We start from the raw sequence: 26,616 nt of genomic DNA, 5'->3' as shown, positions 1-26,616 counted from the left end.
GCTGCTTGCCAGGCAAATGCCTACTTGAATTTGACCTATAAAATGTGTCTATGGGAAAAGAAAACCACAATGAAGTTAACTAATGTATTGTATGCTGTGGCACTGAGGATATTCTTACCTTATCAAGAGAAATTTGTGGTGATATATTTGTACTTTAAAGAAATCCAATAGCTGATTTTTTTTTTTTTTTTTTTGGAAGCATAAGGTACCATTAATGAAGGCCTAAGCTGAAAAGACGCAGAGGCTCAGTGGAGGTTTTCATGACCATGAAAAATTCCTTTGGAGTTTATTCAGATTTCACAAACTTTGGGGCTTTTTCAACCAGAAACTTAAGCCCTTTCTGCCCATATAAATATTCCTGATGAGCTCTGCACTATGTTTTGAGGGAGCTCTTTCAGCTTGCCACCCTCCCTTCAGCCCTGGGTATATGTCACGGGTTGACTGAGTATCCTGCTCTTGTTTTCTGGCTGCAGGTCCCAGGAACGCTTACGCTAGGGCCAGTCAAATTACTTTGAAATGTCAAAAGGAACACTAAATTATCCTTCAAAGTGTGTCTAGCATTATTAATTCCTAGATTGGGCAAGATCTGTCCCTCAATTCCCATGAGATTAATTATTCTTGAGGATGGGATAGGTCTCATGTGCCTGATGTTTCACACTGCTCCAACAAAAATCCCATGTTACTTGCCTGAGCAATGTGAGTGGAATGGAAAGGTTAATAAGAGTGAGGAAAAGGTTGACCAGAAGATTACCTGGTAGCAAAATGAAAGATAGCAGACCCCCAGACTTCTTTCTGAGGGCGCTTTCTTTAAAATCACACTGAATTTACCCTCTCTTAGAAACACTGGGCACAGAAGGTGTGTGTGGTGAGATTAATTAAGTTTATGTCCCGCAAGAAATGCAGCTGGCGTGAGGGCTGCTGCCTTTCTCAAACATCAAGCTCTCACTAGGGGTTGATTAGCCCTTTGATTAACTGAACTAGCCATCATCTTCCCCACTGCAGAATGAGCCCCAAGGAAGGGTCCAGGGAGACAGCAGACTGTTTTATTTCCTCTGTACCAGTCACTGTCCTTAAACAGGGCCTAATCACAATGCTCTATATTTCTTCTAAGGGTTTTATTTTCATTTGTTAGCATAAGAACAGATTTGATTTGCAGCTGAGGAAAGTAGTGGTATAGTAGGCAATTTAGACTAATTTTTTTCCTGACAAAGTTTACTTAGTAAATGGAGACATCTAAAGTGTCACAGTCACTGAAAATAACTAGCATAAATAAATTCAAAGGAGATTTAAATTGTTCAGTGCTCTTAGGCCTCAAGATACTGTGGAGTAGTCAGAAACAATATGAAAATATTGATTGCCAATTCATTTCTGCATTCAGTGGTGTAGCAAAATTGTTATTTAAAGAAGCATACAAAAAAGGGAAGGCCAGAATAGAGAATGTTTAGGGTTTAATCAAAATTGACACTATTTTGTCAATATGTTGTAAGAGAAAAATCCAACTGAGAACTTTAAAAGGCTATTACTGCACCTTTGACCTGCCCTTCTAATGCCAGAAAATGCCACTTAATTTAGATTTTAAGATTAAAATCCTGAAGTTCCACTTTTAATTCTCAGCTTTCTTCTAGAGGACTATTCAGAAGATCCTTTGTTTCAGACAGTGAAATACAAAAAGTAAAATGGACGTTGTGCCGTAAACAGGTCCTTCAATTGACAGTTCTGTCCGCAATTTTTGGCATGCCCCTTAAATGGTGGCACATATTTTGTTTAGCAGCTATGCTATTGCATGAAATCAAATGACCAATATTTTAGCTTTATTTTTGGAATAGAAAGAGATTCAGTTCGACAGATATAAACAAATGAACATTATCCAAGAGTTGTTTTATTTCTCTTGGCCCCTTTTAAATTCTGTAAAAGCAAAAAAAAAAAAAAAAAAAAAAAGAGTGCAAATAGCATCAGTTAAGTCAAAGCATTGGTAGAAGTCAGAAGTGTGACTACATGTTGTGCGTGTGGTATTTATGCAGCACCATTGTTTCTCAGTAGTCCTATATAGATCTATATATATTTTAAATAAACTACACTGTAAGTTTGATGATTGAATGACTCAGTGACACTATATATGCATTGAACCAAAGATAGGATAATGAACTAGTGTGTGCTAGTTTTACATAGAAATCTAGCAGTCCCCTCTTAGCACTTTTGAGAGTGCTACTTCTCCTTTTACCAGTGAGACATTTCCTTCTGCTGGAGCCTCTCTCATGTACAGCTGCCGAATCAATGAAATCCTCTATGTTAAGAAGCAGCCTGGGGGGACGTTGTGGCCGGCATCTACGTGCTTTGCTACAAAATACCTTTTTTTTCATCCATGTATATTTTGGAAGTTCTCCATATGTCTGCTCTATAGTCTATCTGGAAAATGGCATTTACATGTCTACAAAACTGTCCAAAAAGTTTGAAAGACATTTTTGTTTGCATAGTTCTAATGGTAATTCCCATTTTACTATTAGCAGGCACAGCTGTTTGGTCTAGAAATGGAGGGCAAGCATCATCATCTCCCAATTATGAAGGTCCCTTACACTCTTTGGTATGTTTCGATTAGTGACCTCCTCTGCCTCAGTATTTTACTTGCTGTTCTTTCCATTTTTCATCCATTCTTTTCACACAGGTTTCCATTTTGTTAGTGATTACTATGCCCTTGGATTTTAACACTATTTGATCATTGGTAACATGGGGACCCACTTTCTTAGATTTTTTTCTTTTCTGAGATTGACCAGGTATACTGTCCGACTGTATTATAGGCAAAGTGTTGTTGAATATATATATATATATATAGAGAGAGAGAGAGAGAGAGAGAGAGAGATATGCAAAATAACCAGGCACAGCAGGAGGGAGAGTAAAGAGAAAACGTCAAATGGCTGCTGAGAAGCTGGATAAGGTGAAAGGGTCTCGCAAGTCAGGGTCACTTTTATTTAGGGAGGGAAATATAGTAGAGGTTTACATAATGCATTTGGCTTCTTTCTGGTATGTGTGAAAGTGTTCAGCATTAAGTTCCTGGATGAACTGGCAAGAACCAACGTGATAACAACAGCTAGTGCTGTTGGAATATAAAATGGGGATAGTTTTTTAAAAAGGAAAGGTTAGTTATGAGTTGTGGGCTTCCTAGGAACATGTTGGTGACAAACAGACAAGGTTTTTAAATAGGCTGTATCTTTTGTTCTGTCTGTTGTGTGTCCGGTTTGCAAGCCAAGAGGCTGTCTCGTATTACTGAAAAGTGTTTATCATATTTTTGGTTGCTATGTAAATAATGATAAAGATTAAAAACTTCTCAGCATGAAGCAACAATCAGTTTCTGAGAGCACAATAAATAGCCATGTACGACTGAATCATGCAAAAATCCCATTGACTACAGGGGGGAGTTTTGCCTGAGTCAGGAATTAGTAAGGACTTCAGTATCTGGCTGAATACAAATATCTGTACCATGATTCATTGTCTGATACTTTCTAGCTTATCCTGCCTTTCTGTAGTGTGGTGTTGAAAGTGTGCAGAGGTGTAGCAGTGATATTTGTATTTTAGTTGCTCCAGATATCTGTAAGTTGTGAAGAACTGTTTTTTTTTCAATGAAAAAAGCTTCCCAATGATTTGGGGCTCTCCCAGTCACCCAATCCCGTGCATACCTTGCTGAGAAACAAAAAGTTACATGCAGGCATGCCTGCTTTAGATGTGACATCTGCTAGGAGAGAAAGTATGGTTGAATAGGTACGGCATAGTAGTTGAATCAAGATATGTGTTTTACTCCTCTTTCTGCTGTGGAAGTGATTTGGCCTTTGGTACACAGTTTACAATGGTCCCTCAGTTTCCCTACCTGCTTTTGTAAAGTAATTCAGGTTCCTTGTATGAATAGCACTGTGGAGCAGAAGAACCAAGTGTGGTTATTGTAACTTAGTCCATTGCTTCTCTTTGACCTAAATTTACTGCCGTGACACTGTTTTTCTAGCTTACAGGAAAAATGATATTGGAAGGAAGTTCTCAGCAAAACAATGATCAGTTCTGTTGAGTCAGCACCACTGCTATATATGGTTCAGTTTTGGGGATAATTCCTGTGGTAGTCTAGATACCCTCTCCTCCTGGAGAGAAATTAAGGATTTGTTTGTACTTCAGCATGGACTGAATTATTCTAGAACAAAGAAGGAAGCCTATTAGAAATGCTGCCATCAATAGCAGTCCAGTGCCTTTCTGTTTTATTATCTTTTCCACATTTCACGAAGGCCACATAATTCTAACCTTTTAAGTTTAGGAAATGTTTTTATTCCTGCTCTTACCAAAGACACTTTTAAAATGGTTTTAGGATGCGCAGTTAATTAGGGAAAAATTAATAATGATAATAGAGAGGGACTGTATGACCTAATAGGATCTTGCTAACTCTTTTGTGTGTGATTCTGTGATGATGTGGGGAGGGCGAAAAGCCCTGACAGATACTGGTTAAAAGTAATAGTATCTTTTCTTTTCTTTTCTTTCTTTTTTTTTAAAGTAACACTAAAACTTTTCAAAGATCACAGAGGGCAACATATGTACTGTAATGACTATGTTCATGAGGAATCATTGAACCTGTTTTGCCCATGAAAATGAAAGCTGTGCTTATGATAATAGTTCTCTCTAATTCCCTAGAATGATAGTTTAACTATTTCCCTAAAGAAAAAAAACCCAAAACAACAATATCAGTGTTGTCAAAAAAGGGGAAGAAATAAAAAGGACTCTTTTCATTTGCAGATCTCATCCCTCGCCCTCCCCCAACACCCCCCACCCCCCCAACAGCAATAGACTATGTGGCATACCTAATCTGTGTATGTTTTGTCCAAATGTTAAATGGCCCTTCACATTTGCTGATGCTTCTCTTGATTTGTTTTTCATAAACAAACAGCAAAGCCGGATTGAAGACCGCTTGGAAAGACTGGACGATGCTATTCATGTTCTCCGGAACCACGCAGTGGGGCCTTCAACAGCCATGCCTGGTAGTCATAGCGACATGCATGGATTAATAGGGCCTTCTCATAATGGAGCAATGGGAGGTCTTGGGTCAGGATATGGGACAGGCCTTCTTTCAGCCAATAGACATTCACTAATGGTAAGCTATGGAGATTAAACAGCAGTGCTGGTTTAAAAACAGTAAAGTAATTAGAATTTCTGAACTGGTTTACAGGCTTTTTAATCATATTGAGCCTTCCTGCTCATGCTAATACTACAGAAATTTTCATGTTTATGGCAAAAGAATCAAATTAGACTTTGTAAAGGGTTTGCTAGTACCAGGAGAGATTTTTTTTTGCATGTTCCCATACTATATCGGCAGTAATATTTCCTTTCATTTGTTCTCTGTATACAGTGAGACCTTATTAGAACAAACCCCGGATTTTAAGTCCCAACAGCAGGAAGAGAGTTTTTCATTATTATGATGAAGCAAATTGACTAACCCTATTTTAGTGAACACCCTCTTTTAATGTACTTTTCTCCTAGTCACATAACGATTCATTATAATGAGGTTATCCTGTATATTTGACAAAAGTATGCTGCTTTATATTATGCATTTTGTTCATGATGCTAAAAACTGTAGGTTTTTTTCTTATATGTTCCTCTATACCTCTCACTGTAAAACTATAACTGTTGTGAAGCTGCCATTGACAGATAGCTGCTGTACTCTGGCATCTAGCCTCATTAAAAATCCTTACTAAAATTGTATAGATTGTCTGAATGATCTGGTTGGCTGACAAGTATTTGAATAGCTGCAATATATCATCCTTCTTATAGCTATATGTCAATAAGTTTGTTGGAGAGGGAGGGTAAGAAAGAAATCTTCAAGGTACATATTTTACTTTATTATTCTTCATTTTTGTTTTGGCTTAGATTGATGTAAAGGCACTGCTTATTTTAGGACCCTTTAGACTTCAGAAGCTCTGAAAAAAATTATTTTTACATGTTATATTTCCTGTTTCCTTTTTAAAAAGAGCTCTTTAGCCTGAAACAGAGCTTCCTGAGAATCTGCTTTTTGAAACAGATCACAATTCAGGAATGTATCTACATTGAAGACAGCATTGAAACAATGAGGCTTAAATTTAAGCATGTGCTTAAATATATATATATATTTTTGCAAATGGGAACTATATAGGATCACGTGTGACTTATCTTCTACATTGAATAATCATCCTTTTGTACCTGGAAAACTAATTGTCCAGTGCACAAAGGCCTGATTCTGTAACTTTTCCTCATCTTGAGCAGTACTTGCTTACATGATTGAGCTCACAGTTTCTTACTGTTGCATTTAGAAATATGTTGAATAAATACTAATCAGCATGAGAAAAGCTTCCAGGATCAATGCGTAATTTTACTGTTTACATTTCTGTTTTCAGTTTGACTGTATACCATTTGTTTTTTGATTCAGTACGTTGCAAGAGAGCTGTGTCTCAGTTATGTTTCTGTAAAAGAAAGTCTTGCCTCTCTAATCTATTAGATTCCATTGAACATGTCAGCAGAATGGGAAGTAAAGGAGGACCAAGATCTTGGATCTTCCAAATAAACTAAACAAAGACCTATTAACAAGCTATTAGGAGAAAATAGATAGTTACAGAATGAGAGATAAACTATCATCCATTAGAAAGTGGTTGAGAGAGAGAGCAAATGAGGAGTAGAATCAAATGATCAATGTTCAACATGATTAAAAGGTAATAATTGTTGGACCCCAACATTTAATTCTAGAAGCAATATTGCTTATTGCAAAGCAAACACAAAAAATAGTAACATTATGGCACTTCGTTGTTGATAGGAACTTTCCTTACTGTGCTATCTTCCTAAATGCAAAGTCATTCCATTGTTGTATAAATACTCAAGAGAAAAATTTGGATTTAACTTTGGGCAATTAAATAGAAGTGTCTCCTCAGTAATTAGCAGTGGTCAAAAAAGTGAAACTCAGTGTTAAGACTGAAAAGGAGTTGGTTAGAAATTAATACTGAAAACAGCATAATGTTGTTAAATAAATCACTATGATTCCCTCACCTGAAATATATGTCCACTTCTGCTTACCCTGACTTAATAAGAATAAAGTAAAATTAGGAAGAATTCAAAAACAAAGAAGAATAAGTAATTGGAAAGAGTTAAAGATTTCCGTTTAAAGAAAGATTGAACAGCTTGTGTTGACTTTGTTTAAAAAGGAGAATGGTGAAAAGAGCCACAAATAATGGATAATATAGAAAAGGTACATCTAGTTTTTGTATTCTTCCTTACTTGCAATTAAAGAACAAGGAGACATTCAGTGAAACTGACAAAAGGAAATAATTTCTTATTGAACACACAATTGATCTATGAAATTCATTGCTGTAAGATGTAATCAAGGCCAAATATTTCAAAATATTCAAAATAGAATTAGACATTATATGGATAATAAAGCTTTTCTACAGTTGTATTAGAGACATTTTTCCTTTTTTTTTTTTTCTTTTTTTCTTCTTTAAGGCATTAGGAAGAAACTACTATAAGCAAATTATTCTCTTAGTACAAAGAGTAGGGTTTTGCTTGACTAGATAAATTTGATTTAAAAAAACCTCACTGGGGACATCTACACGTGCAATTAATTCAAAGCAATAAACTCCAAAGCAGTTTGAGTTGGAGTACTCCTGAGTGCAGCGTCTACACATGTGCCTGGGATAGCATCAGTTTGAGCTGGGGTGGAGCAGTTTATGGCAGGACCAGCACAGGGAGTCAGCCCTGGGCTCCTGATGGCAGTGGAGGGTCTGGCTAGGGCATGAGAGTGCTGCAAGTCTGGAGCCATGTGGCTAGGTGGCAGGCAGGAGACTGGCCCCCTGCGGGCTTGGTTGACTGGGTATAAATACACCTGTGGTCAGTGTCTACATGTGTGTTTAATCACAATTAATTACCCCGCCATCATAAGTACTATCTTATGGTGGCATTAATTTACTGCAACCTAATACCTTTTCATGTCTAGACAGTGACGTTTCACTCCGCAGCTAATTAAATCTACTGTGTTGTTAAGCGCACATGTAGACACAGCTAGTATGTTTTTAAAAATATAAATACAGAAATACGTTCTACAGGGTAAAATTGAACATATTTTGTGGGGGAAGAAATATACCTTGTTCTATATAGTTTTTCTTGCTTCACAGCTTCCTTGGAAATGTGTGGTACTAGCTGTTGTCCACCAGTGGACAAGGTAGACCACTGCTCCATTTCATTGTGCAAGTCCTATGTTCCAATATAGTGAATACAGACAATCCCAGAGTAGAGGACAAGTAGATGTGCCTGCCTTTCTGGTGTTTCTCTGGGGACCCTGGCACACATTCATTCAGTGGCATGTTAGGATTTAATCCCCAAGCCCAACAATCACGCCTCCACTCATGCCACACGTGTATGACAGGATGCGTGGATTTGGGATCCGGGATCAGATACAAATCACTCCATTACTACTTGCCGGTACAGGGGGACCCCAGGACCATGATCCTGGGCTCGCCCTGTACTGGCAAGTTGAAAGCTGGGTGCTTGTTGCCCAGCATGAACTAGTGTGGTCCAGCACCTGGGACTGACAATCAGCTGATGATCAATTTGAGCCCTAGAACTGTACCTGGGGTGGTGTGAGAGCCCTGTGCACCAGGACATCAGAAAACCTTGTGTGCAGCCCAACTTCATCTGCAGTTTTTTAAAGTCCCAGCACAACAGGATACAGGAGGATTCTTGTGTACTGAGGATGTCCAAAAGACGTATGTGCAGCTGGACTGCACAGGCAGTTTTTAAAGATCTCAGTGCACAGGAACCTGGGTTCAAGGAAACTCTCCCTCACCTCAGGGTCCTAATGGCTGGGATGTATCCATGGGAGCTGCTGGACAAGGAAGTCAACCTGCTGGGTTGCAGGGAGTTCCACAGTTCCTGTGACCTGGCACCTCAGCTGAGCTAATAAACTTCCCTTGACTCAGGATCCTGCAAACAGCAGGGCTGCACTATGAGGTTGTTGGCCTTGTGCCATGGGAGAGCTGTTAGCCAGGCCCCAGCACCAGGCTGCATGGCAAGAACCCTACCACGCATTGAGTTTAAGGCTTAATGGAAACCAGCCACAAAAAATCACACATATTTTGCAGAATATTTTTGTGGGGGACTTCCTATTTTGTTTTGCTTTTAGTTACCTAAACATGTAGCCAGATTACTATTTTAGATGTGATTAACAGGTTTATCTCATCTTAAGTATAATGCCAGGAGCCTACAATAAGATTCTCTCCATCATTTACTGTAACAGACTTGGCTTGATGGTTTGATAATGTTCAGGATACCTTGGTGAGGGTCAACTTCTCCTTTTCTCCTTTTTAGGTTCTTAGGTACTTAATTTTATGTACTTACCTGCTTGCTGAAGCATTAAAAGCTGAGGCCAATCAGTCTACATAGACATTAAAGATCCCTTATCTCTTGTTGTTGGAGAAGGGGCTTGCCTTGCTCCTTGCAGGTGTGTCCCCACGAGCATGCACATGAGGTTTGTGGCACCACAGGCCTGTCTGTTGCATCTCAAACCACATGCGCTGCACATGCAGACATTCACTGTGCTGCTAATTTGCAGCACGGTGGGGGTTTTTGACACCGGGAAATCCTGGTGTTAAAAAACTGACACCAGAAAGAAGTGGGGTGGTGCACATTACAGCAGTATGTGCTATGTGAAACTGTAGCCTGGCCAGCCAGATCCAAGCTCCAGCTGCTGACCAGCCTGGATTGCCGTTGCTGGAGCCCAGGGAGGCCCTTAGGACTCCAGGTAAGGTTGCAAGGGCCAGCCTAGGTGCTGTCCCCAGCCTCCCCTAGCCCACCTGGGGCAACTTGCCATGTGCCAGAGTGCACATGCAGAGGTGTTCCCTGGGGACAACCAGCAGTGGCAAATATGTGCTGCTGCTAGAGGTCCCTGGGGAATGCACATTCCCACTCATGGGGACATGCCGTGTCTTAGACCAAATAAATGCCCTCTGATTCACTGACCATAACTACAGTGCAGTGTGCTATATTACATTTGTTCGTATGAAAGCTGGAAATCCTGTACTGAAGAAGTGCTCCATATCCTTGTAAGTTGTTATTGCTGCTTAACATTAAGTTCTTGTTAAAATCAACTAAAAGCTAAAAATAAAAAAAACCCAAACCAGTAAAATAAGTGTCCTGATGTTTTGCTCCACTCTTTCAAAATTAAAGTTAAGAGTAACTCTGTTACAGGTGAAAAATAAAACTGGGCCAGTACCTTTACATATTTAAAAACCAAAGGTAAATGCTGAGTGGAAATAATCCTTTAGTTTTCCAAAAGGTAGAAAGATGCGTTTCAACTTCTCGACTAAACCCATCTCCCTTCCCCCCTTCCAATAAAATTAGCATGAACCAGACATTGTTTTGCTCTCTGTGGCAGTTGCTGAGAATTCACAAAAGGAAATTCTAGATTGTAATTTAGCTTGGCCTCAGGTAATGTGTTAAATACACTTGGGATACATATAATCTAAGATTTTAGTTTGTACAAAGCTATTTCCCCCCACCCCAATGTTTAAACAATACTGCTTTTAATGAAGAAATCTGGCTTTATTAAAAGCCAGATCTGTGACTTACAACTGTTTCTGCATATCTGCTCTCAATCAAGAGAAAAGAGTTTAATTTTTGTAGCTTTGTTCGCTTTGCATATGTTAAACTGATACAACATGCACCCAGGGCATCACTTCAGAGACAGTTTGTTCCATAAATATGTAGTCCTCTCTTAAATACCAGATGTAGGTGAAGTTAAATTTAAACAAAAAATAACAACAATAAAAGATTAAAACCTTCATACAAGGCTTCTTAGAAATATATGACCGCTCAATTTCTCCTCTTCTGTGACTGCCTTACGAAAAAGTAGGCACTCTACCTGTGCTTCCCAGAAGTTAATTCAGTTTGATTATGAAATACTTAGAGGTGTGGGACTTACCTTTGTCTGACCATTTACATACTGTTTTCTTAACTTTGGAAGAGAAGCAAATAGGAGCTTACTATCAAAGTCCATTGATTAAGCCCACTCAAATAAAAGATACACCATTTGACAGCGTGGCTAGCTTGAAAAACAAGAAAAGGGAAAATTTCTTTTTCATTGTCCACGTTTAACTTTCTGAAAAACTAGTCCGCTAGTTCACAATCAGCATTACTCACTGTCTGAAACTGTGATTTGTGTGAAAGAGTCAGTCCTGATCATTTCTTTGGAAAACTGGTATGAATTTTGAAGTAAAAACATAAGAACAAAGGAAATAGTTTTTGAGTAGAGTCAGTCTTAAGTTAGCCTTTGACCATTTGATACATTCCACGCTGAAAAGGAAGTTGAAGGGGGGAAAATTAAAAAAAAAAATCAAGGAGGATACTGGTAATGTTTTCCACATTTGAATTTTAATACATGAAACAGGCTATAAAACTTTGGCCAGCTGCAGTAAATAAAGTAGCAGTGGGAGGTATGGACCGGAAACGTGTACAGAATGTGCTGGTGGAAGTTTCTTTGCCCACTGTACACCTTCATTTGTTGGTTCGGACTGGAATATGCTAAAGTAATTTGAGACTTAGTCCACAGTTTCTGCTGGTTTCCAGCAGATCTTCTTTATCAAATATCCCTCCCAATTCTCCAGTATGCAGGGAATAGCTGAAGCTTTTCCCCGGGCAAAAATAATACAAGGCGGGGTCAGATTCTGGTGTCTGATACAGTGAGGCAAGTTCTTTGATTTTAATGGCATTACTCCAGATTTACAGCAGTGTAGCTGAAAGCAAAAATTCACTACACTGGGGTTAATTATTCACGAAACAGAAGTGAAAATTCTGTCTTCTTATTTCAGTTTGTTACTATGGCCTAGTTGAACAAAGTGCTTAAACACACACCTAACTTTAAGCCTGTGCCTTGTTACCCTGCAGGTTGCAGCATTTCATGGTGAAATTTCTGATTTTAGTGAATTGGTATGCATTAATTAACTCTATGCTCAGATATGGCATGCATTGTTATACGTCCTGGATAATAGTTCATGAATAATAATTCAGTTTGGGGGACCAGCTCCTTACTCCCCTCTTCCTAATCTCATTTATACTAAAAGTCAGGACTAAAAGTCTGGAAAACTGCTGGGTTCTGCTGTTTTAATTTAGTGAGCAACTTAGGATAAGTTCCTTAGTCCTAGATCCACAAAGAGGTATTAGGAGGTACAGTTATCAGAGTTGGCATCAGCAATTTAGACCCCGAGACATATGCCAGAAAGTATGGCTGTTCCCTACATGTACCAGACTGTAGGAATGAGGCCTCAACCAGTCTTGAGCACACTTGACATATCCCTCCAGAAGAACTTCATGGACTCATTTCTAGATTTGGTACATGTGGCCTGGGAACGGGTAGGTGGAGCTGTCTTTGTTGGTTGTTTCCTCAAGAGCAATTCAAAATGGTAAAGACGTGTAGGTACTTCAGAATGGAGGTCATAGCAGGATCCTGTTAGTAGCATAATGAACAGTGTGTAACTAGGGCAATAGCTCTTGGTGCCCACTTCGGGGGAGCACGTGAATGGCAACTACTGCCACTGCTGTCCAGGGTGCAGACCTTGGCCATTACACCTCTGGTATTATTGTCTGAAGCCACTGGCAATGTTGAGGATAGGGTATACCTTAGACATTGCACTTCCCTGGGACTCCAAAGTCTTACTGTGGCCTTGAGGGGCAATTCCTTCTCCTTGGGATTTATACACCTGAACCCTTGTCTATATTTGCCCTTTGTGTCAAACACTGAGTATGGGTCAGTTCTGTCTTTTAAAAGGCAGTGGCACTAGTGGTGCCCACTTTCCATCAAATAGCTCAGTAGTTAGAGCTCGTTGCCTGGATGTGGAAGTCTCAGATTTAGTTCTTTTTTAAAAACCCATGTACCATTCTCCAAGGAGAGTGCCGTAAACAACTGGCTAGAGGCTATTCTAGACTGGAGATGGGTTCTTTGACTCCCTCTTATTGGAGCTGTTCTAATTTGCATGGAATACTTCTTTCATTGGGCAGAGGAAGAGCATAAGTAAGAAAAAGCATGACTCTGCAGCCTAATGGGTGGGGGAACCCCAGGTTTCAGTCCCTGCTCTAATAAAGACTTTGATTCTACATAAGGTCATAAGATATCATCCACAAATGTCCTTGCCTCTCAATCCTACAAACACTTACACATGCTTAACTATAGTCCCACGAGTAATCCCATTGGAACTATTTGTGGAACTAAAATTAAGCGCATGTGTAAGCATTTGTAGGATTGGAACCATAATTAAAGGTAACTTCCATTAGTTTAGCTTCCCAAGCGTATACAAAACACCTTGGTGTACCCATGAAGAGTTTAGTTTATTCTCATCTGTTAAGCACACAGTATTGCTAAGAAATAAATGTTAGTTGGAAGTACCATTGTAGGTGAGAGCATGCAAATGAAGATGGTAAGGTTTTCATTCTCAGAGTGGTTTGCAATACTTATGTCCCAGTAACAGCCATTGTGATAATAGCAAAAGTTAGAATAATCCAAGTCAAGATACAAACTCTGAATTTGGCTTGTTTGCCTTGTATCTCCCTCCTCCCCCAACACGAACAGGAGCTAAACCTACCTTATCTACTTCAGTTGTGAATTTCCAGGCTTTTGGTAGTTTATGTCATTGTAAAGAAGATGTACGTTGTAGGGCTTGTAATAACATTTTAAATAAAATTTTGTAAAATGGCATTTATATGCTAACTTTTACACCAGAATCATAAAGGGACACATTGCTTTTGTAACAGTTTATGAATAGGTTGTTTAGAACCATTTTATAACATAAACTGGTATAAATTTGTTTTTAAGAACTGTTTAGAAGTCCATCACCTGCTTGGATGCTTCATATGAAGGCTAACAGAAAGGAAGGATGTTCATGTCTGAATGTGTGTGCATGTGCATCTACTTTTTATATATGTGTAGATATATATTTTGCAGCCACATTAAAGTCTGGAATTTTCCACACCTAGGAATTAAAGTAGTAACTCATAAAGTAATCCAATTATGTCATTAATAGAAAAATAAAAAGAAGTGACTTAGAAGTATTTAAAAGACAAGATTTGGATTTTGCTATGCTATTTTAGAGTCTGTTAAATAACTCTGACTGACACGGTTAATTTCTTATCATTGTGTTCATTAAAAAAAATCAAAGCTATATACATTGAGAAAACTGGACAAAACATCTTAATTGGACTGAAAACTTGCAGAACAAGATGCAGTATAACACTTTTATATAACATTTTGGTTCTGCCTAATTGGTGACATTCCTAATTTCATGTGTGTATATAGCCGTTATCATATTTTTAAATAATTTTGAACTATAAAGTTGATTTTAACCAGAAAAAAATCCATTAACTGTTACTTTAAATGACATCCTTTTTGAACAACATTGCCCCAATACAATGACTTCATTCATTTTAAACTAGTTAATTAGGCATATTGTTAAAATCATAGTATTTGGTTTCCAAGTTTTAATTTAGCATTTGCTTGCTCCCTGGTTTCCACACATGGACGGATCTATTGTGAAGCTGAGTGTGTGTGAAAGTTATTGAAGAGTGGTAGTCTCTGGGTAATGTTCCTCTGAGCTGCCCTGATTTTTGTTTCCCCTGTAGTCTAGATGAGAAACAGCTGGCTTTTGTTTAAAAAGCTGTTTTGTGAAATGTCTGAATCTTGAGGTGTAGAGCTGAGGTCACCATTAAAGCAGGTGCTTGAGAACAAGTGGGGAAGAAAGCAGCAGAGATTGATTTGGCCACATATTCTTTTGGGTGATATTTCCTATTAATCTGGAATATGGTAGCTAAAAAAATATTCCAAGATTGCGTGGTTGTTTACTGTGTTGTATTTCCTCTGGTTCTTCATTAGCAGATAAATTTAGGAGAGTTAATATTCCTAATCCCAGAGCTTTAGAGCCCTTTATATCTCTGGATTTAGCCAATACTTAAATGAATAATCATCTCTGTAGGAAAGAAATCATAAGGATTATTTCACTGACTTCAATGGCCATGGCAACCCATTTCTCTGCATAGTAGGTTTCAACTGGTCGATTTCCTTTCAAAATACTTCTGATTGTCTCACCTGGTGTGAAAGCAATGCTGTTTAAGTGTGGAGCACCAGAACATTGAATTAATGCTCACTACGTACTTCCAGTGGAACACTTCCAGTTTGCTCTGTCCCTATTCATAAAATCAGCACACAAAGCAAAAAGCTAAAACATATAGAATCACTGACGAGTTGTGCGCTTCAGGTGTCTATAGACAGAAAGAATAAAAGAAATGCATCTCTTCTCTTTAGAATCGCAGATTAGTGGCAGCTGTTTGTCCAGTAGGGAATGGAGATTAAATTGTAATTTTTGCAGCACTAGAAGAAAATTTGCTTGGGAAGTTGGCTTTTCACTTCAAGTCGATGTGTAATGCCAAATAAAACTTCCTTTTGCAGAGCTCATGTGTTAGAGTTGTGCAATGTTGTGATTCCCTCAGAAATGCTGGATTACCCAAATTTACTTCCATTAAATAGAACAGAAAGAGTATAGAGAAATAAATGGAGCACTGCCATACAGCATTCTATCATACAGTTCATAACATGAAAGCCACTGGTTCATTTAGCCAATCTCCCTGCCTCTACTTAAGACGTGGCACTCTTTTTATTTTTTTTTACACTGAACTTCAGCTTTGCCACTTTCGGCTGCATCTAAATGGATTTTGCATATGACTTGCTTGCAAATACATTTTCATTAGATTTTTGGAAAGCTGCTTAGTGCGCTGTGGTACTATTTCTGTATTTTAAAAAATGGTTGAACTTTGCTATTTTTCCTGATTTAATGCCACTCTTAATGTCTATTTTTTTATTAAATCCTTTCTTTTGCTTTTGATCTTATTTATAGCTGAGCCACTGGTCATATGGAAACTATTATTGTATAGCTTCGAGATGAAAGACTTCAGTGCGGTTAAATAAGAGTGAATAATTTGGACCAATAATACACACATACAGTGCAAGACCATTTGTGTCAAAGTGCCCTGTGTTGTTCCCTTTGTAACATAGCAGTTGAGGTTTATAAGGGCTTTATACAAATCTGCTTTCTGTCAGACTTATAAATTTTGACAATATTGAACACATGTTAACATGCATCACCTTACAACTTGCTTGCCACATGTTTTTATTTATCTAATTGGATAACACAAGGTCATTGTTTTTTAAAGGTACAAAGCAAGTTGCTTGTTGGGTTCATTCATTACCTCAGCAGGTTTTGCTAATCTCCTAATTGTGACATGGAACTATGATACAAAAAGGAAATATTTAGTAGACTTTCCTGAATCTGTAAGCATTAGTACTTTTTAGTATTCCCTTTCCAGTTATGTTTTTAGAGAAAAAAAATCTGAAATTGTCTCTGTGCCATGTATTAATAAAAAGGGGTCTGAAGGTTCCCATTCAGTATGCAAAGAGTTAACTGTAAGCAAAGCGATACAATGCTCATAACTTTATATGAGACTTTTCCCCATTTTACAGCTCTTTTCTGCTGCCTGCAGTTCATAAATTTCAAATGCCCATGTACAAGCAATACAAGTAACATTTATATAACTTTGTTTAAAAAAAATCATTTTTGGGTTAAATAGGGTTTTTTCACTTTGGAAGAAATAAGTTTCTTTTTTCTTTTGATATGACAGAGATATTGGCAGGATAATTGAAACTGAAACCTAGCACTCTTGGACTGTCAGGTATAATTGATATTTCATGGGGAGATTACAATTCAAAGACACCAAAACAGTTTTCTGTGTCAATGGGTGTCTAATTACAGTGGGAACACATCAACTCTTCTCTTTGTGTTTACTGAAAAACAAGTATCTATCCAATCTATGTGTATATTCACACATAAGTTTGTGTGTGCGTATATACATGCAAAAATAAATATATATGCAGTGGAATAGCAACATCATTTCCTCGTTCTTCTTCTCCCTGTATTTAGTTGTATATCCAAGTGTCAGATCTTGATCATTCAGTTTAGTTCAGATATTAGTATCTCAAAAATCAGTATATCAGAAGAAGCTCTCAAAGGGATTACTTGTATGCAACAGGAAATATATGAAAGTATCTTTTCCGAACAGTTCCCTAATTAATAGCACTCTCTTGGAGGTGAGGCGAGGGGTTACATTTTAGTTCCAGGGCCTGCCATGTCTTACAGCAACACTGTTAGAATGATTGCAGTCATGGAGGAGTAGCTTGGGCCAAAAGCCTGTTTTGGAGACCCATATCTCCAGAGATAGTATTAACAAGGATTGAATAACTGCCAAATGAAATGTAATACATTTGCACAGCCATGAAATAGGCCTCTTAAACACAGCAGAATAATTACTTTCAAAATGCTTCCTGGGAACAAGAAATGTGAAAATAGTAACTGCCTTTTTGTTGTTTGTTGATAGCTGCAGGATAGGTACAATGGACCACATTGCTCCATCCTCTTTTAAGCAGGGCCCCTTTCAAGCCAACGGGGGTTCTGCTTAAAAACCGATAGCACGATATGGCCCAGTGATATTTACCACTCTGCACTAAACATGCTGTGTAAACAAAATACAAAGGAAAGCAGAGACTTGCTAAAGGCATCTAGTTGAAAGTGCCAGTGTTTGAAATCTGTGAATGATGGGATGGGATTGAACAATTGTTGAATTCAGTGAACTAGTTAGACACCGTGGCCTTTGCCCCAAGGTCAGTGAACCATAATTATAATTTTTCAACTATCCGGAAAATTGAGAGAGCAGGAGTGTAATGGTTTCTCTTGGCAGATTTCAGAGGATAGTGTGTTTTTTATAATCAAAGGGTGAAGCATATAACGTATGCATCAGAAGATTTGGAGTGACCCTTTTCCTCTAATCAAATTTTATTTTTCCAAGCTGAATAAAATTTCAGACAATTTCTCATTTCTGTAACACAAAATAAAATGTACATTTATAAAAAAAATTGAGAAGACACAAAATGTGTCTTTTTTGCATGTTTATTCCAGTTTAGATAAATGAACATCTAAATGTAGAAGATGCTTCTGTTCTAAATATCTCTATTATAAAAGATTAGTTGGGCTCTTTAGAGTATTTGGTTGCCTTAGAAAATGTGGTAATCCCTGTTTCATACTATTTTTCAAATGTACTTTTGAAAATCCTAGCTTCAGGTCTTCAAACTGCAATAATAATGCTGCATATGCCTGTCTACATTACCGTATAAGTGTATGGAATCAGTCAATAACTTGACGTTTTAACTATTCAGGAATTATATAGTATATATAGGTTCCACAAAACTTAAGTAAACAATCTGAAAAAATTGGTAGAAGTACTTGAATATTTTGATAGTGTATGTAAACATTCAGATGAAAAAACTGTGACAAGAGCAGATATAGTTTTATTTCAACTCACACGTTTAAAAATCCAGGAAAGACCAACACAAAAATGAACCCAGATGTCTGTGTGTCTGTGTATCCAGGTTACCTTGTTCTACCTGCAGTATAATAATTCTGCAGCATAATAATTGGGTATATCTACATGTGCTCTCTAATGCTCTGTAGCCTATTTTACTGTGCATTTAAGCATTGTGTAAACCATGAAAATATGTTAATTCTCAGTAAAAGAAGCCGCTGTACATTAAGCATCACTTAAAAAGCATGCATTTTTGCCACTGTGTATTAGGGAAACCTAATGCATGTTTTTTTAGTATCTCACTTGCAGGTACCTTAAATGTAAGGTGCATTAGGAAAAGCTCATTAATGCACATGTAAACATGCCCACTGACTGCCTTCAAGGAGTTCAAAAATAAAAAAGTTGAGTGGTCTAATTTGATCCCTATTTGCTCCCAAACTTCTGGGACTAAACTTCACTTGTATTTATATCCAGGAGCCTAAGTAATACAAGATAAGGACTTCCCGTTTTTCCTTTTATGGAAAAATATCAAAGAGATCAGATCTTTTCTTTTTGTTTGTTGTTCTGTTTCCATAAAGGAAATAATCACAAAGAGTTGCATGAGTATAGTAGAGTCCATATACACCTTTAACACAGTATGTGTTTATGCAGGGGAGGGCCCCATGCATGTCTGTTTGTATGTTTCATCTGCTGAATGTCGAAGTACTGGGTTATTTAAAGTGAAGGCAGTGAATGAAATAGAACTTCAAAGTGAGAATCATTTTCTAAAGATAAAAATTATTTATAGAGCTGCATGCCTAGGTTAGGGGAATGACTCATATCATTAGGGGGAACTACTGGTTATATTTCACACAAAATGTAAATTATACTTGTTGGTTCATGAAAACGGGTAGAGTGTGCAGCATTTTTGGAGTCTGTATTTTCTGGTGAGGGTACTTGCCTAGCATTCATAGGTGATGCTCACAAGAGTCCCAGGCAACTAGAAAGTACCACATGAGGAAAGATGATTTGCAGTCTTTATTCTAATTATCCATATCAATATCATTATTGTAATCCAGTCTAAGTAGGGTGACCTTGGAAGTCACCTCCATTTGTAGCTGGTACCTACCTCAATAGCTTTTCTTCTTAGTAGGGATTCAATATATTCTTTCAAGATTCAATTGAAGCATTTTTCTTTATATTTAAGGACCTATGTGAGATTGATCTGAATCTCAGAAGACAATGATTACTTTCCTTTTCTTCCCCGGCTCTACTGGCTAGCAGTTGTGTTTTGAGTTTACAACTGTTAAAATGTCTGCAGGCTGGTGGTGCAATGTTCTTAGTAGAATGCATTTGACTGTTTAGCTATGCAGATGTTTAGCATGGTAAGGTTTTATAAATAGCTAACATTTACCTTGTTTATATGCACCCATATGCCATTGCACAAACTTATATATCAGTAAACTATTTTGTCCATAAGTAACATTTTTGAAAGTATGAAAGAAATTTTGGAGCCTAAATCAATGGGACCATAGGCTCCTGAGTACTTAAATCATTTCTGAAAATGAGACTAGGCTCCTGAAACTTTTACTCTCCAAGGGGAGGGGATATATAGTTCTATACACATGCTAATGTAACCAGTCCTTGGGGGTATGTGAAACAGGCCGTATTCAATTTGGATTCAGCCCAAATTGGGGACAGTGATTCGATTAGTTAATTTGGATCACTGTCCTGATTCAGTTAGGCCGAATCTGAAGATTTGATGCTGATTCAGAGAATCAGCAATTCAGCCATAGGCACAGCTTTAAATGTTTTTTCTACATACCTCGAGGTCCCAGGCACGGTTTATGAAAGCTGTGATGGTGGGGCAGATGGAGCATCTCACAGGATTTTTTTTTGGGGGGGGGGGGGGGCCCCCATGTGGGAAGGGGGGATCCAGTCCACTTCCGGGTCTGCCACCAAGCGCGTGGGTGACCCCCCCCCCGACCCCCTAGCTTAGCAATCAGTTGTAGAGGGACCCTTGATGCCCCCCCAGACCCAGGAGGCACTAGTTGCTGAGCTGGGAGGTGGGGGGTTCCCCTGCGCCTCCCTGGTGGACCCAGAAGTGGACCAGAAGTACTTCTTGTCTACTTCCAGGTCTGCTGCGAGCACACTGGGGACCCCCTCCACACTCCCGTGGGATGCTCTATCCACCCCAGCATCTCAGCATTCACAAGCCTCCTGCTACCTTGAGGTACGTAGAAACAACTTTTAAAGCTGTATGTCCAAATCATCAAATCTTTCCTAATCAATTTGGAGGGCTCTGATTCAAGTTCAGTTCGGATTCAGAGATTCAGACACCAAATCAGGCTGAATCCCCGCTGAATCTAATCAGAGACCAAAGCTTTGCTCAACCCTACCAGTCCCCCATCCCACAAAGCAAAGCTTTATAAAATCCAGATCAGCAGGTAATTGAACAAGAAGAGACATCTCTTATGTAAGAAAATACGATAGACACAAAGGCTGAGGAAAAGTTTACTTATAATATTTTATGTTCCCCTCCATTATCCTTTTCTCTTCCTGGTATGCTTTTTTGGGGTTAGTCTTGGATGCTGCTGAAATTAATTTGTACTATTGTTGTTTATCATTTACATAACAGCGGTGCCTAAGTTAGCAGAAGAGTTGAAGACAACTTCTGGCCTCATATACTCTTTAAGTAAACAAATGCAGATGGGGAAAAAAGGGAAGTGTTAAAAGGGAGTAATACAGTAGTGTTATATACAAGATGCAATAGTTCAGTAGGCAGTCGTGCCACACATGAGTTCTGCACCCTCCCTGAAGTGCTATTCTGATCCCCTTCTTCTGCTCAACCTGCTGCTCTGCTTTCTGCTCCCTACTCTGTGCTCCCTACCTAATTTCCTCCTCAGCTTTGTGTCCTGCCCTGTGCCTTTTACCTGATCTCCTGCTCTTTCTGGTACTTGCCCTATATGCTGCAGCCCTGCCTGTCCCCTCCTTAATGTGCCACTTGCCAGACACAGAGGTTGTCCATGCTACTTATAGCACTCATGCCACAGGTTGGCCACTCCTGCATTAGTTTATGGGTTTTGTTAATTATTTTTGAGTTGTCTAGGGTTTACAAACCCATGGAACAAAGTGTGTTAACAGTTAAGATTTGAAGAAGGTGAAGCATTGTAGGTGAGGGAGAGGTTGTAGGCACATGAAAAAGTTGTTGAGAGCAGGAGAGGTGATACCAAGTGAGTACTTAAATAATTACTTAGTTAGGCTGGAAAGGCTAAATAAGAGAAGCTAAAGGAGATGATATGATGAACAAGTCACTCAATAAATTATTATAAGAGATGCATTCAAAATAGCCTGAGGAGTCGTTATGCAATGTCTCTCGGTCCTTCCAGGAGTCCAAACCAGTGGTTCTCAACCTTTGAGAACCCTCTTGGAAAATGCCACCTTTTAGCTTTCCCTCATTTTTTTACTATGGAAAAATAAGAACAAGACTTCTGTTGCAAAGAACTCACAAAAGCCACAAGAAGTCAGAATGTTTTTGATGCCATGGCTTTCTGTTTGAAGTATCTGGGTTTAACTTGTGAGTCTTTGCATATCTAACAGGGCTAATATTGTGTGGCATGCTTACAAGGATCTTGCAGTGCCTCAGGATGTCACAACACCCTTGTTGGGAATCACTCTATTGTACCCTGGCAGTGAATCATCTGAAATAAGTTTAAGACTAGTAATTAAATAGCCAACAAGGGTGTGCAAATAGACTGTCACAAGGTCAGTGGAGTAGAATCAGTGCTCTTGGTCAGACTCAGTCTTATTATTGAAGTTGATGAATGATTTTTTTGAATGATGAAGTTCATTGAAGTTGAAGAATGATTTTTTTTGTGTGTACCTTGATGCCTTAATGTTCTGAACTTGGCACTATGCAGACAGGTCTTCTGGACTGCTCCTTGTATCAGATGGGTGGGAGGGGGGGCACTTTTTGTGAGCAGAGTGATAGTTCAGAATAGTGCATTAGAAGATGATAAAACTAGGTTTTCCCCCAATTTATGCTATTGGGGTGGATGTTTTCACTGCACAAGCCTAAAATGTGCAGTTACAACAGGCTTTTATAATCTCGACAAATAAGCTTGCCAATGTTGTGGTTTGTAAAAGAGGAAATATGAATAGACAAATTTCCCCATTCATTTATGAGCAACGTTTTGCACTTACAACCCAAATCTCTTATGAATCTGAAGAAAGAGAAGGCATCTTAGATATTTCTTAGTACTTATTGCAGCTGGTATTTTAAAATAAAATAGCTTTTGTCAACAGTTTCCTTTTATTTATCCGGATTCAAAATTTCAACAAAAAAGTTTCATCGGCATTGAACTTTTTATATGACAAAACAACAAGCATTCCCATCAGAGAGCTCAGTCAGGTGTGGCAGTCAGAATCAGAATCAACCTTGTCCATCATAATTTGGAGTATTATTGTTAATACAATTTGGCCTGAAAGTGGTAGAGATTTTGAAGAGGATGATATATTTGCTGAGATGCACCTATATATTTGAGTTACTCACAAGAGGTCTACTTAAACATCATTTGCTGGTTTCCAGTGAAAATGTGATGATCTGGAATAAAATGAAACAAATGTTCTGTTTTGTTCCACCTCAGAATTACCATACACATTTCTCTTCGTCTGTCCATAAAAAGTCTGTTCAGCTCCAATATTTTCCTTCCACTGGTGTAACATTAATAAAGAGCTTGTTCATGTCAAGAAAATATCAGTGATTTCATTAAAACTTCACACTAATCTTTTAGATTATTGAAACCTCCAAGGGTTTACATGGTAAGCTCTTTATGTCAAGGTGAAACTTTATCCTTCCACACCCCACACGGGCACTTTCTTCTTTCTTTGTGCAACCAAATATATTAGTAAATGTAACAGTTTTCCAAAGTCTTTTCTAAAGATGTCAAGTTTTTAAAAATTAAAATGTTTCAAAACAGTTTTCTGCTCTGCTGTTTTATACTTACTTCTGTATCTTTGTTTTGTCTGATAGCAAAAGTGTGGGTTTTTTTTCCCTGAATCCCCTTTGGCAGGATTCCCTTTTATCTTTCCTACTGTGGTCTTGATGTTAACAATTATAGTACATTATCTTGTAATTCTGATTAGAAACATTCCTCAGTCTTTTTATCTGCACAAGTACTGATCCATGGATAATACTCTGAGAATGAAGAGTCACTTAGAGTTCTCTCAGAGCGTATATTCGGTGGAGACACATTTCATCTAAGTACTAGACCAGGCTAACACCTGAGAAAATCTAGAATAGATACTCAAGTTGCATGCAGAAGTGTTTTTTATATGATTCAAGGAATCTTTCACTTTGAGGCATGTCTTAAATTAAGAAACCAAAGAGAGCGTTCTCTGTTCCTCCAGTGCTTTTCATTAGAAGCTATTTAAAATCAAAACATCCATCCACATTTTCTGAGTCTAGAGATAAATAGCCTGTCATTCCTTACACTCCCTTATATTTAATTCTATAGCAATTTTAGCTTATAAAGTGCATCCATAAGCAATATACATGGAAGATAATAGATGTCTTTCCATTGTGCCTGCACTGTCAGCTAAGATGATGGCATTACTGGAGTGTTTAATAAAACCTTTATTGGTATATTACCCGGAGTCGTGGTGTTGGCAGGAATTTTGCCCCTTTGGATTTCGAACTCTGTGGTTAATGAAATACAGCAAACATTAATTTGGAATGGGCTTCTAGGTTTGGAAAGCCAGGTGACGTTTTATTATATTTGTGCCGAATTGGGGCTGTGTCAGATACTACTGTAGCTTCCACTGTCAGAGGCTTAACTGGCATTATGGAAAAAAAATGGCAGGCCTGAGAATCTTATCCCCTGAAATGAAAGTCGAATGCCAAATTGAAATTCCTGCAGGATTTCCGATAGCAATGGGGGAATTGAGAAGCCCACAATTAAGCATATGGGCATTAAGATAATTGTCAGATCTGTTGGCGGACATGATAGAAGACAGATGGGTACGAATCAGTGCGCTCCACTGCAGCACCCTGGGAGACAATTTGACGTTTTACCTGCCTGAGCTACTCTGCCATATTTGTCACTAAATGTGCTGCACAGCATCTTACTGAGTGTTAAGTGTTTTTGCATATTATGTAGATACACAGTACATCGGCGCCCTCTAGTGAAGAGCCATGTGGAACCGTATTTTTAAATGCCCACATTTCTCTTCATCCTGTCCTTGCTCTCTCATGAACTTGTTGCTTCCATGTTTCTGGTCCTGTAATATTAAACTCTCCAAATCTTCACTTTGCAGGTTGGAGCCCATCGTGAAGATGGTGTCAGTCTGCGTGGCAGCCATTCACTTGTGCCAAATCAGGTTCCAGTTCCCCAGCTGCCAGTTCAGTCTGCTACTTCCCCAGATTTAAATCCACCCCAAGATCCATATAGGGGTGAGTATACTGCAATAACCTCAGAAAACTGACATGTGCTTGTCTTAAATGCTTCTTCATCAAATTAAAATTAAAATGTGTATGTGCTACAATAATTGGGATTACTGAGTTTCCTTGTAACTTGGGTTCATAGTTGTGATTGCTCACTTATTCAATGAGACCATCACGCAACTTGAGTGGAAGGAGAGAGTCAGGAGTAACTTGACTCTCTTAATAGTTCTTAATGATTCTGACATCCTGTCTAGTATTTTCTAGTCATCACAATTTCAAGCATCAAAGCAATTTAGCTCAGGAGAACTCTGGTACCAAGATAACTCAAGAAGCAATATTAAGACTATTGGAAGCCTTTTTGGATGCAAAATGAAAAAGTATAAGTTTAAGTTCCATCATACACAGAATTCCCATTGACTAACATTACATATGTGAAGAGGAAATCACCATTCTTTTCATTGTATCTCTATATTTACCAAGCTCTATGAAGCTTGTAAGATAAATAAATATACCGGCATAATTGTTTCAAAAGACATCTGAAACTAACTGAATTGACAGGACACCCAGATTTTACCTTTATTCCTAGAGACTACTATTTTTACAGTAAAAGTGTGGAAGAAAGAACTCTGAATTTCTTTTATGATGGTTCACAAGCTCATTCTTTATGGCTGAGGTATTTGGATTATTTTATGAGAATGGCATAGTAACGATTTTGAAGAGGAAGGCCATGTGTAGATGAAACGAGAGGCGTGTGCCCCCGACACTTTAAAGCAGGCTAAATGCTTTTGCACCACTTAAATGGTGTCAATGTTTGCACGCCTTGGCGGTGTATTACACATTAATTCCAGCTGCTGTAGGAAATTTGGCGGTATAATGCACTTTAAATGACTTGGGGTGCAGCAAACTAGAACTCCTTTGAGGAGTTTTAGTTTGCTACCCCTACAGCTGTGGAGTGAAGCACTGGGCTCCGTGTGAGCCTGATCTTTTTTTCCCTCCTCACCTGGAGCCTGCCTGCCTGCCTGAGCTGCACAGCGACCCGGTGCTTCCCTCCAGGGCTGCGGTGCCCCCTGGGACCGCCCAAGCCAGGTGCCTGTGAGTGGGTGCTGCCTAGGGGGGGCCACTGCTGCCGTGGGGGGAAGCACCAGCCCCTCCTGCAGCCCAGGGACTGCTACCCTGCCGGCAGCTTGCTCTCCCCTCCCCACTGGAAAGGCAGGTAAGTCAGCAGGTTGTGTGCACAACATGGGGGTTTGATCAGCCCTAAATTGAAGCAGTGTTTTTTAAAACCCACTGCTTCAATTTAGGGCCCCCGTTTTGTCTACACACACCCAAAGATTACAGTGATTAAAGAAAAGACTAAGAATTAGGAAGTCTAGGCCTTTTTCCACAGCCACCTACTGATTTAAAATGTAAGGCTAAACAAGATCACAGCCTCTTTGCATGTCAGTTTTCCCTTCTGTAAAATGGAAATAATAGTTACCTACTTACAGGTAATTAATCTATAAAGTGCTTTCAGATTTTGGAATAGGCAGTGCTATTGAACTGTATAGTTTTGTTATTATATCTCGCTAAAGTATTGTGCAAGGAGAAAAGCTCCATATAAAGTGTGCCATATGCACTGGGCTCTTAATCAGAACATGAGGTGTGTCATTTCCATGATTATGCTTTCCATTGCAATTTAGCTGATGCTTTGTGGATGATGAAATTAGCATTTATTCCAAAAACCGTGAAGTAGAATTGTATCTCAATGTCGGTGCTTAAAACCG

General features: G+C 38.6%; 1 protein-coding gene across 17 annotated transcripts in view; it reads left to right on the top strand.

Annotated features, from left to right (window-relative positions):
- Positions 1–26,616, top strand: part of TCF4 (transcription factor 4) — a 360,805-nt gene that overhangs the window by 323,271 nt on the left and 10,918 nt on the right. For 16 of the 17 annotated variants that reach the window (XM_014517565.2, XM_025198159.1, XM_014517561.2 and 13 more), the window contains 3 exons: positions 2,505–2,581; positions 4,916–5,119; positions 24,727–24,862. In XM_014517565.2, the coding sequence (XP_014373051.1) occupies positions 2,505–2,581; positions 4,916–5,119; positions 24,727–24,862 (417 nt within the window). The remainder of the gene's footprint in view (positions 1–2,504; positions 2,582–4,915; positions 5,120–24,726; positions 24,863–26,616) is intronic. The other variant, XM_025198154.1, reaches the window with a different exon arrangement.

The sequence above is a fragment of the Alligator sinensis genome, unplaced genomic scaffold (assembly GCF_000455745.1).
Source record: "Alligator sinensis unplaced genomic scaffold, ASM45574v1 scaffold701_1, whole genome shotgun sequence".
NCBI lineage: Eukaryota > Metazoa > Chordata > Crocodylia > Alligatoridae > Alligator > Alligator sinensis.
This window is presented reverse-complemented; position numbering and strand designations above follow the sequence as displayed.